At 47.4% G+C, this 17,166-nt stretch overlaps 1 protein-coding gene across 1 annotated transcript; it reads right to left on the bottom strand.

Moving 5' to 3' along the window:
• CXXC1 (CXXC finger protein 1) lies at window positions 1-5,415 on the bottom strand. Its single transcript, XM_006734732.2, has 15 exons — window positions 5,229-5,415; window positions 4,261-4,379; window positions 4,060-4,160; window positions 3,536-3,771; window positions 3,268-3,444; window positions 2,827-2,853; window positions 2,504-2,749; window positions 2,226-2,333; window positions 1,866-2,050; window positions 1,365-1,572; window positions 1,175-1,285; window positions 997-1,046; window positions 753-849; window positions 295-447; window positions 1-213 (listed from the first exon to the last, which is right to left on the bottom strand). Exons 1-15 carry the CDS (start codon window positions 5,229-5,231, stop codon window positions 67-69), a joined length of 1,968 nt encoding a protein of 655 aa, XP_006734795.1. The 5' UTR covers window positions 5,232-5,415; the 3' UTR covers window positions 1-66.
• Window positions 5,416-17,166: the final 11,751 nt, after the last annotated feature.

Raw genomic sequence — 17,166 nt, 5'->3', positions numbered from 1 at the left:
GGGGGATTCACGGCAGCTCCCCAGCCTGGAATGCAGGGTGTGAGGACTTCTGGGCCAGTGTGAGGCTCAGCGGTCAGCACTGGAGCGCAGGTCGGTAGTGAGTGGGTCATGTTGGATCGTTTGGTGCAGCATCAGGGCCAGTAATCCTGCCCGGTTAGTCATGGCTGTGCGTACATTGCGCTCCTGCTCAAACAGCTCATCCAGCTTGTACCACTGCCAGGGGAGCAAAAGAGCCATGAGAAGGAGCTCCAGAAGCCCCATCTGACCCCAGCCACATTCAGCATCAAAACCTACCACACGCACACGCTCCAGGTCCACTTCGGCACGCCGCAACTTCTCCCAGCAGTAATGGCGGTTACACTGGCGTTTGGGCAGGCGGCAGAAGTCACCTGTGAGCTCAAAGACATCACGTACGAGAGGGCACCCACATACCTCATCTGCTGGCACCTGCAAGGAGATTGGGGGTCAGGGATAAATGGGGGTGGAGAGGCAGAAAAGAGGACAGGAATGGGGAATGGTCAGAGAGGTAAGAAGGAAGGAATAGAGAGTTCAGGGTGTAGAGAGGAATGGACATAATGAGACAGAGAAAAGGAAAGGAATGAAGAGTGATAAAACAGGCAAAGTGAGAGTTATGGAAGCAGTCAAGTAGGGAAAAGGGAAGGAAGGAGGGCAACGGAGGAAGCAAGGGATGAATGTGGGGCAGTGAAGAAGAAGAAAGGACAGAATGGGGGGGAGTTGAGGGCAAACCTTACTTTGGGGTCCCGTGAGTGCTCAGGGCACAGCACCTGGAGCCGCTTACAATAGGTCTTGCTCTGAGGATTGTAGACATCACAGAAGAGTCGTGTAGCTCTGGGGGTTTAGAGTAGAGAGAAGGTAGTGGAGGGAGAGAAGGGGGACCCATCTATTCTTGTCCATACCCATATCCTACCCCAACATGCCACTTCCGACCCCAGCCTTAACCTCCCTGCTCTAACTCCACGGAGCACCCACACTCACCCCTCAATGCGTGTGGGGTACATGGACCCAAAGGACGTCTGGCTCTCATACTGGAGGGATGAGCACAAATGGAGGGAACTGTGGATGTGTGCTGCATGCCCTCCCGAGACAACCCCCAGACAACACATCTGTTCCCCCAGGGACCCACTGATCTTCCCCCTCAGGATGACACCCTGACCTTGGCGTAGCAGCGCTCCATGTGGCGCAAGGCAACACGTGGGTTGATAGGGTGCCCGCAGGAGACGCAGAAGATCTGCAGGTCCGTGTCATCACTGTCCCCCTCATTGCTCTGTGTGGAGTGGAAGAAACGATAAAGCCAGGCAGGAGCAGGTACTGGGCCCCGTGCCGCTGGGCCTGTGCTTGCTCACCTCCTCATCCTCACGGACAGCCTGCTGCTTGGCACGAAGAATAATGGCCTCAAGCTCATGGAATCGGCGCTCCATTTCCTGAAGGCGGGTGCGGGCGCTCTGCTGCTCACGGCGAATACGTTCGAGCAGCTTCTTCCCGTGCTCCTCAGCAATGCAGGGACTCTGCTGCCACTGCTGGATGCGCTGGGGGAGGATCTCATAGATGCGGCTGCAGGGAGGCAGTGGGTTGGGTGCAGGCAGGGAAGGTGGCAAACAACAAGATAAGTGGGGTGATCCAAGAATACTAGAATGGATGGCTGACCAAATGGCAAAAGGATAATTAAGTGACTGGTAGATAAATAAGCAGATGAGCACGTGAATGGTCGATGGATGAGGGGTGGATAGATGGGTGCTTTGTGGACTGAACAGTGGGCAGGTGACTGATGGGAAGACGTACAGAGGGCTCAGGCCATGCCCTACCCCATATTCCCTGACTCCCTTAACCCTCCAGGAATGACTCACTTGGCTGCCAGCTTCATGCCACAGTCATCTGAGCAATACTTGGAGCCAGGCTGGGCAGGGCGCACACAGCCAGGTCCCAGGCACTGCGGTAGTGATGCAGGGTCCTTGGAGTCGGCGCGCTCTGGGTGTTTCCATTTGTCCTTGTGCTTCTGTTTCTGCCGATGCCGCTTGTATCTCTCTTCTTTCTACGGGACGAAGCAGGTCAGGTCAGGTTAGGGTGGAGTTAAAGTCAGCCCTTGATCCCGTCTCCCCCTGTACGCCACCCCCTTCTCGCTCTTGCCCCATCTAGCTCCTGACCTTTGCCTCTCCCTCCCCGCCCTGCCCTCGGCCTTCCCACACCCATTTCACCCTCTCCATCACCTTCTTCTCAGATTTCTTCTCCCGACGCTTTACATGCTTCACTTTCACTGCCCTCTTCCGCAGCGCAGGGTCCAGGAACGGAGATTCCTCTGTGTCACTCATCCAGGGCTGCAAGTGTGACATACACTGACCCACCTGCCCCACTCATGACTACCCCACCACTAATCAGTTCCCAAATCAGCCTTCCATACTCTGCCTTATCTTCCATGTCTCCTGATCATGGAAACTCAGCTTCTGTAACCTCTCCCCTTCCACCATGGGACACTCTGCCTGCTCACCAAGCCATGGTCATCAAAGGCCCCCGCACAGAAGTCCTGGTACAGGTCAGGGTCCAGTGGCAGGTCCTCATCCGAGAGTGGCTCAGGTGTGGCCATAGCCTCAGGTGGCTCCTTGACTGCTGATGATGCCACTGCCCCTTCGTCCTCACGGATGCGCCCCAGCTTCTGTGATGGCTGTGGCTGCTGCTGGGTGGGCAGTGGCCTGCGAGGCCGTGGCAGGGACTCTGAGGGCGTCACTGGCGAGAGCTGCGGGGCAGAATCTCAGGACTGGCCCTGACCGCCCTGCCCGCATGCCCCGCCCCGCCCTGGGGGGCTGGACTCACCGAGGAAGGGAAGTACTTGTACGATTCCTGTGCCGGCAGGAGGAAGGCCCAGGTCAGCCCCAGGTGGATGGAGGGTGGCCCTGCCCTAGCCCCTCCCACAAGAGCCTAGCCCCACCAACTAGCCCTGCTTTGCCTCCCCAGACACACCCACTACCCCCACTTCTCAGCACCAGGACATGCTCATCCCCGTCCCACCTGCCCTGACATGCCTGACCGCCTTGAAACATCTGGCTCTACCCTGCCCACCTGGGGTTGGAGGCGCCCCTGCTAGCCCCGTACACCTGATCGTGCCCCATTCATCTGGACAGGCCAGGCTCCTTTCCACCTGTCTGTATGCAATCAGGCCCCACCTCACCTGGCCCACCCCTCCTGGCCTGAATGAGCCCTTCCTGGACATACTGACACCCCCACCTGGCCCTGCCCAGCTCTACCCATGCTCACCCGGGCCCGCAGCTGGCACTGACGCAGCCGGCACTTCTGCCGGATCTTGTTGGGGCCCCCAAACTTCTTCATGTCCCGACAGAAGTCGCAGTGGCCACAGTCTTCAGTGCGCCGGCAGGCCTCGCACTCGCCACACATGCGGGCTGACCGTTTGATCTGCTGCTGCTGCTGGTGATGCTGAAGACAGGGGCCCAGAACAGAAATCAGGAACACAAGTAGGGCCTGAAATGCGGTCCCCTTACCTATCCCAGCCATGGCAGCCACTCACCTGGCTGGGTGTGGCCACCAAGGGCTGTGGAGAGGATTTGTGGGGCGAAGCAGAGCCCCGAGCAAGCATCGCCCCAACCCCTGTCCCTGACCCCGCCCGACGCTGCAGGTCTGGATCTGGGGCAGGCCTCTTGCGCCCTCCACCCTCATCCCGGGGCTCACTGCCGTCTCGCTCATTGCTGTCCCGCTCCCGTGACTTCTTGTGCCGATAACGGATTTCCAGCTTAGGGTCTTTCTCTGTGGGGTCAAGGTGGGTTGACACTGAGGAATTTGGATGGTCCCAGAACTCTTTCTTCTTCTTTTCTGTCCCACCCACCTTCTCTGTCCCCCACTCCAGGGCAAAGCTACCCCGTCTGGTGGGACCCTGTATTTGGACTCACCGTGGAGTCTCTGCTCCAGCTCACCACAAAACAATAATCACCCACAGACATATATCACCACTCCCCATGACCCACCCTCCTTTTATGGCTTCTCCTCCCTCGTGGCAGGTGGATCTGCCTGCCCTGTCCAGGCCACCCCCCTCACCTCGGCACTCCCGACAGTACCACTCCCGGATGGCCTTGGCCATCTTCTCAGTGATCCGGATGCAGTCCCCATGGAACCACTCATTGCAGTTGTCACACCCGCTGCAGAGGATGGGGTGAGTGGTGCAGATGTGAGGGGCTGGACCCATCAGCCTCACCCAACCTTGCAAGTGTCAGCCCCGCCCGCCTCTCCCCGGCTCACATCATGAAGCAGTTGATGTCTGGTTTACGGCAGATGCAGTAGATGGGCGCATTCTCCCCATTCTCCGACTTGCTGTCCTCCCCAGCATCTGGAGGCTCTGGGTCTGAACCATCACCCTCCTGTGGGATTCCCCCCACCATCATGGTTCCTTAGAGAACCCCCATCATAGTGCCTCATCCCTTGTTACATACAGCTCCATCACGGCTCACCACAAACCCCAACATTCTGCCAGTAGACTTTCCATCATAGCTACTCATTAAATCTTTCCATCACAATTCCCACATGCCCCCCCACTCACCCCTGATACCCCAGTACCACACTTATAAATCCCATCACTCTGTCTCAGACCTTCCATCATTTATCCCACTAACGCTCCAACACTCAATCCACACACTCTAAACAGTTAGTTACACTCTACCATTCATCTCATACTGCCCCCATCGTGACTCCTCACAGGACCCCCTCACTTCTCAGACACCACGGGGTATATTCCGCAGACAGAACATATATTTCCATCACGGTTCCCCGCAGATCCCCCGTTATCAACCCCACAGACAACCCATCCCCATCACCTTTCCCCACCGGTCCTTTGACAAAGACTCATCACGGCTCACTACATACTAATCAGTACCGCTCATCGCAAACCCCTTATCACTCTGCCCAAACAATCTCCCATCCGGACCCCCGCTAAACTACCGAAAGGGATCGCCACAAACTTCCATTACGGACCCCCATAATGGCTCATCACAAAACTCCCAGATGGTTCACACATCAGAAAATATTCAGAACATCAGACCCCCAACATTCTACCCACAGACCCTTGTTAAGGTTCACCACAGGCTCCCACCATACTGCCCACAGACTCTCCTTACGGCTCACCACAGACCCTGAAGAGTCTGCCCACGGACCCCACCACTACCAATCCACCTGACCTCTACCGCCGACCCCCTCCCCGGACCCGTACTCACCATCTCTCCGCTCTCGGCGCACCCCTCCGCGACCCCCGCCAGCGACCCGCGAATCCGCACAGACCTCTCGGAGGCGTCCCGGCCGTTGTAAAGGCGCCCACAACTACTTCCGCTTTGGTCGCGCCTCCCGGGCACCGTACTCTTATTGCGCAGGCCTAATGCGTCGGCTCCGCAGCAAACAAGTAGATCCGCCGCCTAGAGCCTCTACGGTCTCATCTTGACTATTGAGACCGTACGGCGGCCGAGTCCATCATAAGTTTGCAAGAAACATGGCCGCACCTATACGGCTGCTTTCCCGAGGGCACTGCCACCTTGTCGGCTGAGTCCGTACGGTGACCACTTGTACGGACTCAACGTTACAGGAAATATGGCCGCGCCTGTGCGCGACTTCCACGCAGATGCCGTCATCTTGGAAACGGATTCCGTAAGATGGCCGAGTCCGTACGTTCACAGGCAATACATGGCAGCGTCCTAATCGCGGCTTCCAAGAGGGCGGTGCCATTTTGGCCATCGATTCCGTACGCCGGCGGCTTGCACTGCAGAGAAGTTCAAAGAAAAAGTGGCTGCGCCGGAAACGCTACCTGTATCAACTTACACTCAGTCTTCCATTCAGTCACTTTCCCTTTCCACATGTATTAACGGGGCGCCAGCAGACTGTGTCCCTTAGCGCTGCGAAGGAAACCTTTCCCCCTGTTATGTCTCCGGTGTCAACGTCCACCACTCTTTCCCGCTCTCATTCCTCCTTCCAATTCCTAAGCCTGGTTCAGCCCCCGGGCTTTTGCAGGAGCGCTCTCGCCCCTCAGAATCAGTCCCAAGCAGCCATGGTAGGCCATAAACGGTTGTGAACTGGTGAACTGACCGACTCTGGTGAGAAGTGGCCGAACCAAAGTAGATTCCGAAATCCGAGACAGGTGGCTTCACCAAGTCTTCCCCTGACCCCGCCACCGCCAGTGGATTTGCCGGGTCCCTGGTGACATCCACTTTAGTTCTCTTGTTTCGTACATATTCAATTCTCTCCTATAAAGTTAATTGTAACATCCTTTAAATTAGATCATGTACAATAAAAAAAAAATTGGGACACATCGGAGAGGTAGACGTCTCCTTAGGGTAATGATCTAGCTCGGGCAACCACAGAGGTCAAATGAGATAAAACAGGTCAATGCCCCCACCACCCCAAGTCCCACCCAATGGTCATAGTAAATGTCCACATGTCCACATTCAGAGTCAGAGCGACTTGATTCGGGTTGGGGAGAGAGGCCTGGGGAAAATGAAACTTTTTCCCCTTTGCTGACAGTTCTGGATTTCTTGGCTCTGGATGTAATAGCAACTTATTTGCTACCGATGATTCTCCTGCCGGTGGTTTCAGAAGTCTGGTTTTTGTTTTTGTTTTGTTTTTTTCACCTTTCCTAAACATTTTTATTTATGGCCCCTCCACATCATCACAGACAGCTGAAGACACAGGAGCTGCAACATGGATTCAATGACCCTCTCTTCCCAAAACACGTTTTTAATCCACAAAGCAGTCCTTCAGATCCAGACTTGCCTCCTTTTTCTAATTAATATTGAATTAATCTTAATTTGATTGTAATATATTTTAATTAACATAATTTAATTCTTCAAATTTAGTTGTTCTTTTAATGTATTAAATTAACTTTAGTTAGTATAAATGAATATGTATGTGTCATAAAGGTACTGATACATTTATTTTAACATCAATTAATGAATTTCATATAATTCAATTTTAATTTAATTACAATTTGATGTATGAAAATAAGTTTAAGGGAATATAGTTCAAGTTTAACTTAAATTTAATTACTCAAATTTAATTTAACATTACTGACTTGATTTACTAAATTTAATTTGGTCTAAAATAATTTAATATTAATTCAATTTATTAAATTCAGCATTGTGTATCATTTAATTTAAATTTAATATTGTTTACTTAGTTATATTACATTTCATTTAATATGATTTAATTCATTCAACTTTAATTTAATACATTTAAATTTTAATTCACATTTACCTGAGTCATTACCTTTTAATGTTACATAACTAAGTTGAATTAATTAAATGTATATTCAATTACTGTAATCTTAAAATATAATTTATTAAATATGACTTATTCAATTAAGAAAAAACAGCAGGAAAACACAAATAACTCACCTCATGAATGCAAAAAGAGCCAACAGTACAGATCTTACAGATATTAAAAAGAGAATATTACTCACACATTTACACCAACCTAATGCAATATATTTGACTACTCAGATAAAATGGACAAATTCACTGAAAAAGACAACTTACCAAAGCTAACACATGAAGAAAGAGAAATTTTGAGTAGCCAAGCAGCTATAAAATTATTTGAATTTCTAATTAAAAACTTTCCCACAAAGAAAACTCCAAGCCCAAATAGCTTCACTAGTAAATTCCACCAAATATTTAAGGAGGAAAAAAAAAAAATCAATCCTATACAAAGTGTTTCAGATAAGAGGAGGAAGGAACACTTTCCAATTCATTTTCATAATCATTTCCCTGCTACCAAACTAGACAAAGGCATTACAAGAAAAGAAAATGACAGGCCAACATACCCCATGAGCATAAATGCTACAAATTTTGAGAAACAGTCTCCAAAAGACTGCTTTTCCTTATTTATTTATTTATTTATTTATTTATTTATTTATTTATTTTTAAGTCACCTCTACCCCCAATGTGGGCCTTAAACTCACCACCTTGAGACCAAGAGTCACCTGCTCTCTCAACTGAGCCAGCCAGGTGCCCCCTGCTTTTACTTTTGTCATCACTATAGGATTTAAAGTTCCCCAAGACCATGCTTACTTCTGACACTAATTGTAAGTTTGGGGGTCTCCAACTAATTTGCTAGAAGGACTCACAGAACTCACTGAAAGTTGTTGTACTCATAGTTATCTCAGGGAGAGGATTAAAATCTGTCATAAGACAGAGTCTGAAAGGGTTCCAAATACAGAGCTCTAGTTATCCTGTCCCTTAGGAATCATAGACAGAGGTAGTTGCTCTTAGGGACAATATGTGACAACAGGCATGGAGAATTGTCAACCAGGGCAGCTCACCTGAGCCTTGGTGTCCAGAGTCTTTATTGGAGTTCCATTACCTAGGCACTGTTGACTACCCATGTCTGATCACAGTTTCTATCCCTTCAAGAACATGATACCATGTGACTTTAAGTCCTCACCCCAAGTCACATTGTTAGACTATCCAGTGACTAAAGACTCAAGAAATATGTAAAACAAAACCCACCAATAATCCTACCATCAAAGAGAAGCATTGTTAACTTGCTAACATATGTATATATGTACATATAGGTACATAAACATTAAAAAACAGATTTTGGGTAATATGGTATTTCCAGACCTATGTTTTAATCTTTTGGTCTAACGTTTTTTGAGGAATACTTTTCCATATCCGTAAATATTTTTTAAAATAATTTTTAAACTATTTTCAAAATGTTTTTTAAATCCCTGAAAGTTAGGATTGTTATACCCACTTTATATTGAAAGCTGTTGAGACTCAGGGAGTCTAAGCCTCTAGCCAGGCCACACAGCCAGTAGTAATAAATCTGATATTGTTAGTAACAATTTTCCTTCTTTGAGTGCTGCTCAGTGGGCTGAAATCAGGGCATAGACTGAGGGAACCCCAGCATGGGAGCAGCTAAATGAAAAGGCTGATGGGGCAGCCACAGAATGAAGCAGGTTCTGAAATCCGAGGATCACAGGGGACTTGTCAGGAAATGAATCAGTAGTCCAAGTAATCAGATTCCAGGCATCAGGATCTTAGTCAGGAAACAAGCAACATAGAATGAAGACTAGCAGTCTCTGGTTGTCAACACACTTCATGGTCTGTTGGTATCAGGATCATCAAAAAAGACATGACTAACAGAGGCATTGGTTAAAACGATGCTTTACTCACATAGAGAAGGGACAAAGTGAGATCAGCTACACCAGTAGGCATAAGTTCCCCATAGCCAGTGGGACTCTTATTGCATTGGGTATGAATATCTTCATTGCCCATTCAATGTGTACTCCTTTGTTCTGCTTAAGCATGTGCATCATATAGCACCTGGCTAACTCCACTACTATATCCCACCAGGAATGGGGTCCGTCACCTGCTGCACCAGATGGGTGCTTGTAGACCATCACCCCGCTAAGGATAAGCATACAGGTTTGTTGGGTATATAACTAAGAATAGGATCGCTGGGTCATATGGTAATATTTGAAGAAATTGCCAGACTGTTTTCCAAAGTAGCTTCACCGTTTTCTATTCCCATCAGCAGGTTCTAATTTCTCCAACTCCTCAGTAACATTTGTTATCTGTCTTTTGGATTATAGCCATGCTAGTGGGTGTGAAGTGGTGTCACATTGTGGGTTTGATTCGCATTTCCTTAATGGCTAATGATGTTGAGCATATTTTCATGTGCTTATTGGCCATTTTTATATTTTCTTTGGAGAAATATCTAATCAGATCCTTTGCCTATTTTTCATTAGTTGTTACTGTATCTATAAATATTCTAGATACATTCCTTATCAGACATGGGATTTGCAAGCATTTTCTTCCATTCTGTCGATTGTCTCTTCACTTTCTTGATGGTGTTTTTTGAAGTACAAAAGTTTTTAATTTTCAGCCAACAAAACTAAAAGACAACCTACCGAATGGGAGAAGATACTTACAAATGGCATATCCTATAACAGGTTAGTATCCAAAATATATAAAGAACTCATACAATTCAACACCAAAATAACAAATAATCCAATTTAAAAATGGGCAGAAGACATTAACAGACATTTCTCCAAAGAAGACATACAAATGGCCAACAGACACCTGAAAAGATGCTCGACATAAGTCGTCATCAGAAAAATTCAATCAAAACCACAGTGAGATATCACTTCATACCTGTCAGAATGGCTAAAATCAAAAACTCAAGAGACAACAGTGCTGCCAAGGATGTGGAGAAAAAGGAAACCTCATGCACAGCTGGCGAGAATGCAAACTGGTACAGCCACTCTGGAAGATAGTATGGAGGTTCCTCAAAAAATTTAAAATAGAACTACCCTATGATCCAGTAATCACACTACTGGGTATTTACCCAAAGAATACAAAAACACTAATTTGAAGGGATATATGCACTCCTATGTTTATTGCAGTATTATTTATAATAGCCAAACTATGGAAGCAGCCCAAATGTCCATTGATAGATGAATGGATAAAGAAGATGAGGATTTTATATATATATGAATATTATTCAGCCATAAAAAGAATGAAATCTTGCTATTTGCAGCAACATGGATGGAGCTAGAGAGTACAATGCTAAGTGAAATAAGCCAGTCAGAGAAAGACAAATACCATATAATTTCACTCATATGTGGAATTTAAGAAATAAAACAAATGAACAAAGGGAAAGAAAAAAAGAGACAAACCAAAAGACAGACTCTTAACTGTAGAGAACAAGCAGATGGTCACCAGAGGGAAGGTGGGTGGAGGGATGGGAAAGGAAAAAAAAAAAGTTTTTAATATTGATGATATCCAGTTTATCTACTTTTTCTTTTGTCACTTGTGCTTTTGGTTTCATATCTAAAAAACTATTACCTGACCCAAGGTCACAGAGATTCGCACCTATGTTGTCTTCAAAATGTTTTATAGTTTAAGCTCTTACATTTAGGTTTTTGGTCCATTCTGAGTTGAAAGATCCATTTTGAGTCTTCTGTACGGTGTGAGGTAGGGGTCCAACTTCCTTCTTATGCATATAGGTATACAGTTGTCCCAGCACTATTTGTTGACTGTTCTTTCCTCAATGAATAGTTATGGCATCCTTGTCAAAAATCAATTGATAATAAATATGAGGATTCATTTCTGAATGAATTTTATTCAAATTCATTTCTGAATTCAATTCTATTCTGTAAAACTATATATCTATCCTTATGCCAGTACCATATATCTATATGTCTTGATTACTGTAGCTTTGTTGTAAGTTTTAAATTCAGAAAGTGTGTCTCCTTATTCTCTTACAATATTATTTTAGCTATTCTGGGTTTCTTAAATTTTCCTAAAATTTTATGATCAGCTTGTCTAATTTTTCAAAGAAGTCAGCTGGGATTTTGATAGGAGTTGTCTGAATCTGTAGATCAATTGGGAGTAGTACTGCCATCGGAGCAATATTAAGCCTTCCAATGCACCAACATGAGCTGTCATCTTCTCTTAATAGAAGCCCTGACTGCAGGTCCGGTTGGGCTAGACTGGGCCTAGGAATTGGGGCCAGCTGGACAAGTTTCTAGGGTCTCGGTATAGGTCATTAACACTCTTTCTTCCCTTCCTCCTACCATCTCCAGGTCCCCTCCCATCCAACACCTCAATTGCCACTGTTGCCACCACAATCATGTAAGGGGTGTGAGGCCTTTTCAACCTCATCCTGCCCGATGAAACCAGACAGTTGTCTTTAGGTTTTCAGAGACTTTGGTAGGGCAGCTGCACCATATGGGGAGGAACCCACAAATCATAGCGACCAGTGAGGACTCCTTTAAGGTGTGGCATTTGGGTTGCCCTGAGCTACCCACTCCCTGAGGAGGGTGGTTGGGTGTGTTTGCTCCTGCCCACTCTGGTTCACCAAGGGAACCAAGGACCCCGAAACTAGCTATTTCCTCTTGGCTCTGAGAAGCTGAGTCTCTGCACGATTCTCTGCTCCACTCAGGCCGGCCTCGCTAGATATTATACCCTTCTGCCCAGAAGGCAAACTAATTCCTAGTACATCTTTCCTTTGGAAAGGCCGAAGGTCTAAATACAACTCCAGTTTACACAGGGAATTGTATCTTATAACAGGTATAAAAGTATGGTTAGCTCGGGGCGCCTGGGTGGCTCAGTCATTAAGCATCTGCCTTCGGCTCAGGTCATGATCCCAGGGTCCTGGGATGGAGCCCCACGTTGGGCTCCCTGCTCGGCGGGAAGCCTGCTTCTCCCTCTCCCACTCCCCCTGCTTGTGTTCCCTCTCTCGCTGTGTCTCTCTCAAATAAATAAATAAAATCTTAAAAAAAAAAAAGCATGGTTAGCTCTCATCTGGTTCCAAGAGTGCACTGTTCAGCCTTTTTTTTTAGCAGTTCATGAAGAGTTTTTTTATTTTGCTATTTATGGTACCAGCTGAAAATGGGGGTGAGCGGGCAAGAGTGCCCTGTCGGAGCAGGCAGGAGAGTGTGGAGGTGATGGTGACGTCCCTGGTGCCCACCCTCCCCTCCACTACCAGTCCCACAGCAGCTGCAGCCCTGCGCCTTGTCTGGTCCCCTCCGCCACCAGTGGGTGCTTCCACTGTGGCATCGGCGGGAGGGGCCCCAACCAGAGACCCTAGGCACTCCAACAGCTCCCATCCCATAAAGGAGCCCACCCAAAATCGAGTCCTGCGTGGGGTCCGTCCAACCTTTGAGTGGGTTTGTCCAACCTCTGAACCTGCTTCTGCAAGGTTAGGTTTCCATAATAAAAATCCCGCATCCTCAGGTGGTCAGGTGCACCAGAGCAGGAGGGGCCTCAGCTCAGCGACAGGAAACCCAGGCTGTCCCCGAGGCTGGGCACTATCACAGGGAGACTCCTGCAGATGCTGCTCACAGCCGGGGTGGCTCTCAGCAGACTCAGGGGCCCGGTGGGGGCTGTGTGCCTTCCTGGGCCATGGTCTGTAGCAGGCTATCGGCCAGCTTTCACCCTCACCAGGAAACCCGTGTCAACTTATGGAGAGTTTAGCTAAGCTACTCCATGGTATTGCCATTCCCGCATCCATTTTGTTTGGCCAAGTGGCTCGCAGGGGCCTCAAATGGACACTGGCCCCCCACGCAAGCACATGCCCTAGATATCAGCCACAGTCACATGCAAATGTAAACTCCTGATAATGACTTCCCCAACAGCCCTTGTGATCAACAATCTCCCCTGCCTCCCCAAGCCTATATGCCTTAGGTACTACTTAGATAAGACCTTGTGGGACTACCCAAATCCTACTCTTCAGTTTGAATTGATCAATTCGCCTGGGAACCCCAAAGCACTCCACGCAGGGACCCTAATTAAAGGCATGTGCCCCAGGTCCTGACTCCCGATCTGCACTCTGCCTTGATCTCTCCCCACCCCTGGAGGACTGCAGAGTACTTCCCTTAGGAACTGTGAGTAATAAAATTCTCTATTTCAATTTCTCTTGAGGCCTATTGTTGAAATGGGGGTAGGGAGGGTAGCGCTCACCATCCAGCACCCTGTGTCCCACTTAACAAATGCTAATTGAACGATGTCATAGGATGGTGGCATAAGATGGGAGCCCATGGCCAAACCACTTTTAACCTCCTCAGGGACTCAACCCTTTGCTCCTATGGGGTGAGAAGATCACAGAGACCTGGCCCAGCTAGCTCAGGTCTGGGGACAGGTGGCATAAGGAGATCTCTGGATGGGAACAGGGTTGATTGACCTCTTGGGAGCCGGGAAGCCTTGAGCATGGGCCTCAAGGGATGGTGACACAACGATCTGCAGCCCTTTGGGGATCAGTGTCACCTGGCTTTTTGGAGGCGGGGAACCTAAGGATGTTTCCTCTGTCCTCCCTACCAACTGTGGACCTTGAGTACTAGGACAAGAAGGGGAAACCCTTCACACAGAGGGAGACCAGCTGGAAGCCATGTGTGCTAACTGCTTTTCTCTCCCGGGCATCGGGCATCACCTTTCACACCACAACTGAATTCAAATTATTGTCACCACTAGCCACCTTGTTTTTTTCTAGCACTGTGGTATGACTTTGTCTCCCTGCTGTGTCTCCTGACTTACTCTTTCTTCTGCTGATTTAGGAAGATAAAACAAGTGCTCACTTTGGCAGGACATATACGAACAGAGGAAAATAAAACAAACGTTTGCAGTTTTCAGAATGTTTATGGCAGGCTGCCATGTTATGTCTTTATTTTGTGCTGTTTTAAAAACTGTAATTGTCCTAATATTCTTTTGATCTCAAGCATAGCAGGGAATTCTGTGAAAAGAAAACAAAGAATAAAAAAAAAGACCATTCTTGTGTAATTTCTTTGAAGTAGTTTGGAATAGTTTTTGGTGTTTTATCTTAATACGGACAGTGTTTTTGTTTGCATTTCAAAACACAAAAGTATCTGTAAAATGTATTGTCTGTTCTTAAACGTACTATTTCATGTAATCCTATATGAATTTATAATATATGTGTTTATATTTGCTCACTATATAAAAGATTTTGAGAAATCTTTGTAATACTACAAGAAAATGTGACAAATATGAAGCTTACGTTTTCAGTTGAATAAATGTTTTCCTTTAAACAAAAATGGGAGAAGAGGGAGGTCACTGACTTTTTTTCTACTGCTCTGGTGTTTCTTTTTCATATTTAAAGTTAGCTTTTACTAAACACAGAGTATCACATTCATACATTCCCTGTTTCTTGGCACCACAGCCAAAGGAAGACAACAATATTTACAACCATTATCAAAGTCAGGAAGCAGGGAGGTAGAGACAGCTGTTGACTAGAACCTCTCAGAGCTCAGGGAGATTTTATTTCCTTCCCTAGTGGCTATTACTATCCAGTCTGTGCTGCTATAAGGGACCCACTGTAGCCCTTCTAGTTCCCTCTATTAGAAGAAACAGGCTTTTACTGGAGGCAGGTGCCCTGGTGGTATGGGAAATCTTAGTGTTGAGGAAATAGGAGCCTCTCTGCTTACTGGCTTTGGCACAGGAAGAGAATGGGAAAATGCCTGGGCTAATGAGCTTCATTTTCATGGCTTTTTAAAAAAAATTATGAACTATAGAATCATTTTGATTGAGGCAAAAGAACCCTTCTGTTACTGGAAAAGACATACTTATTAGGCAAAGTTTTGACTGGTAGGATGGTGATGGTGGACATGCATTTTCCTTCCATGTGTTAAGCTAGGAAGCCCAAGAAAATGTTACCCGGGCAGCTGACAGTGCATTCACAGAGCCCTCAAGGACCAGTGGCAGAACCGCACAGATATCATAGGATCATCGGTCTGAATCCAGCTTAGAGGGGTTGGCATAGCCAAACTCCTTCTGCACCCCCAAAGGGGATTTGCTCCACATCTCTGGTCTGCCATTGCTTCCTTCCTTTTCTCTGAGGCTGTCCTATTCTTCAGAGCCTCTGGAATCTTCATTTCCAGCACCATTCGCCTCCTCTGGGCCCTCATTGTGCCAGTTATTCTCACTGTTCTCATCATTCTCATCTTCATAACTGTCCTCTGGTTGCTAGCCATCACTCCTGGCTGTAGGACTGCACAGAGGAAGTCCTCGACCCATCCTGGAGTGGCCACCTCCACGTAGTAAATGTCATACACTTGGTTGTCCTTCTGTTCCTTCTGGTGCCCGACTCTTGATCCATCCTTGGATACAGTCAGCTGCTCCTGGGTCAACTCTGTGAAATTGCAGAGGACTACATCTGGGTCAGATGTTTTGCAGGAGCTGTTGGAGGTGGCCTCTGGGTCTCCCTACTTGTGGACCAGGTCAACAGCTGGAAGCATGCATCCTTAGAGGCTTCTGGGTTTCCCGTGCATCCTCAGGCTCCAGGCCACTGGAGGGAATCCCCAGGATCAGTGGCTAGAGACCACCCTGCAGTGGCCTTCCAGCCAGATCTCCTGAGCCAAAGCACAGAGGTCAGGCCAGATATGCTGCTGGGTGCCCGAAATAGTGCAGGGTGGCTCACAGGAGAGGTTGCACTGGCTGAGTCCTCCTGGGAGTGCACCAGGGCCCCCACCTGGAAGGCATTATTCTCCACTGCTCTCTCCAGATCCTTGGGGGGCGTCTTTTGGGCCACTACTGGATTGCGAGGCTCCAAGGTCTTAACAAGTGAAGACAAGAGCTTTGGCAGGCTCCCCACTGTTCTTTGGCTTCATGCAGGGTACACCTGTCCTGCCTGCCTCCAGGGAGGGCGTCACCAAGCCTCTTATTGCTGTAGTATTCTAAGATTACAAGTTGAGCCTTGAACAATAGGGATTTGAACTGCATCAGCCCACTTAAACATGATTATTTTTTTTTTAAGATTTATTTGACACAGACAGAGAGAGAGAACAAGCAGGAGGAACAGCAGAGGGAGAGGGAGAAGCAGGCTTCCTGCTGAGCAGGGAGCCCGATGTGGGGCTCAATCCCAGGACCCCGAATTCATGACCTGAGCCAAAGGCAGACACTTGACCAACTGAGCCACCCAGGTGCCCCTAAACATGATTTTTTAAAATAAATACAGTATAGAATTGTAAATGTATTTTCTTTTCCTTATGATTTTCTTAAGAACATTTTCTTTTCTCTAGCTTCCTTTGTTGTAAGAATACCATATATAATACATATAACATACAGAATATATGTTAACCAACTGTTTATGTTATCCATAAGGATGTTGCCAAGAGCAGGCTATTAGGAGTTAAGTTTTGGGGGAATCAAAAATGATATGTGGATTTTCAACTTCACATAAGGATTGGTGCTGCTAGTCACTGTGTTACTCAAGGGTCGACTGTACTTACAACTCTTCCTTAACAAGGTACTGATCTTTTTTTTTTTAAGATTTTATTTATTTCTTTGACAGAGAGAGACACAGCGAGAGAGGGAACACAAGCAGGGGAGCGGGAGAGGGAGAAGCAGGCTTCCCGCTGAGCAGGGAGCCCGATGCGGGGATCGATCCCAGGATCCTGGAATCATGACCTGAGCCGAAGGCAGACGCTTAACTGACTGAGCCACCCAGGTGCCCCACAAGGTACTGATCTTAATCTCAGCACTGTACAAGCAGCTGCCTCAATCCATCAGGAAGAATCTCTGGGCCAGACTCGTCCTTTTAGGATGTTTGGAACATGTCAAGAATTATACAATTTGTCAGAGTGAGCAACACAAGAAGAGCCAGCTAAAACTTGCATGGATTGTGTAAAAACAACACAAATAAGAACTGCAGACG

This window comes from Leptonychotes weddellii, chromosome 13 (assembly GCF_054177405.1).
Source record: "Leptonychotes weddellii isolate Sample4059 chromosome 13, ASM5417740v2, whole genome shotgun sequence".
Lineage (NCBI taxonomy): Eukaryota > Metazoa > Chordata > Mammalia > Carnivora > Phocidae > Leptonychotes > Leptonychotes weddellii.
This window is presented reverse-complemented; position numbering and strand designations above follow the sequence as displayed.

Bases quoted from the DNA above. Each gene is read 5' to 3' on its own strand.
- CXXC1 (XM_006734732.2), bottom strand. The intron at 1,573-1,865 runs GTGAGTCATTCC...GCCTCCCTGCAG, and splicing joins GGCATGAAGCTGGCAGCCAA to CCGCATCTATGAGATCCTCC. The intron at 214-294 runs GTAGGTTTTGAT...CTCCCCTGGCAG, and splicing joins ACCTGGAGCGTGTGCGTGTG to TGGTACAAGCTGGATGAGCT.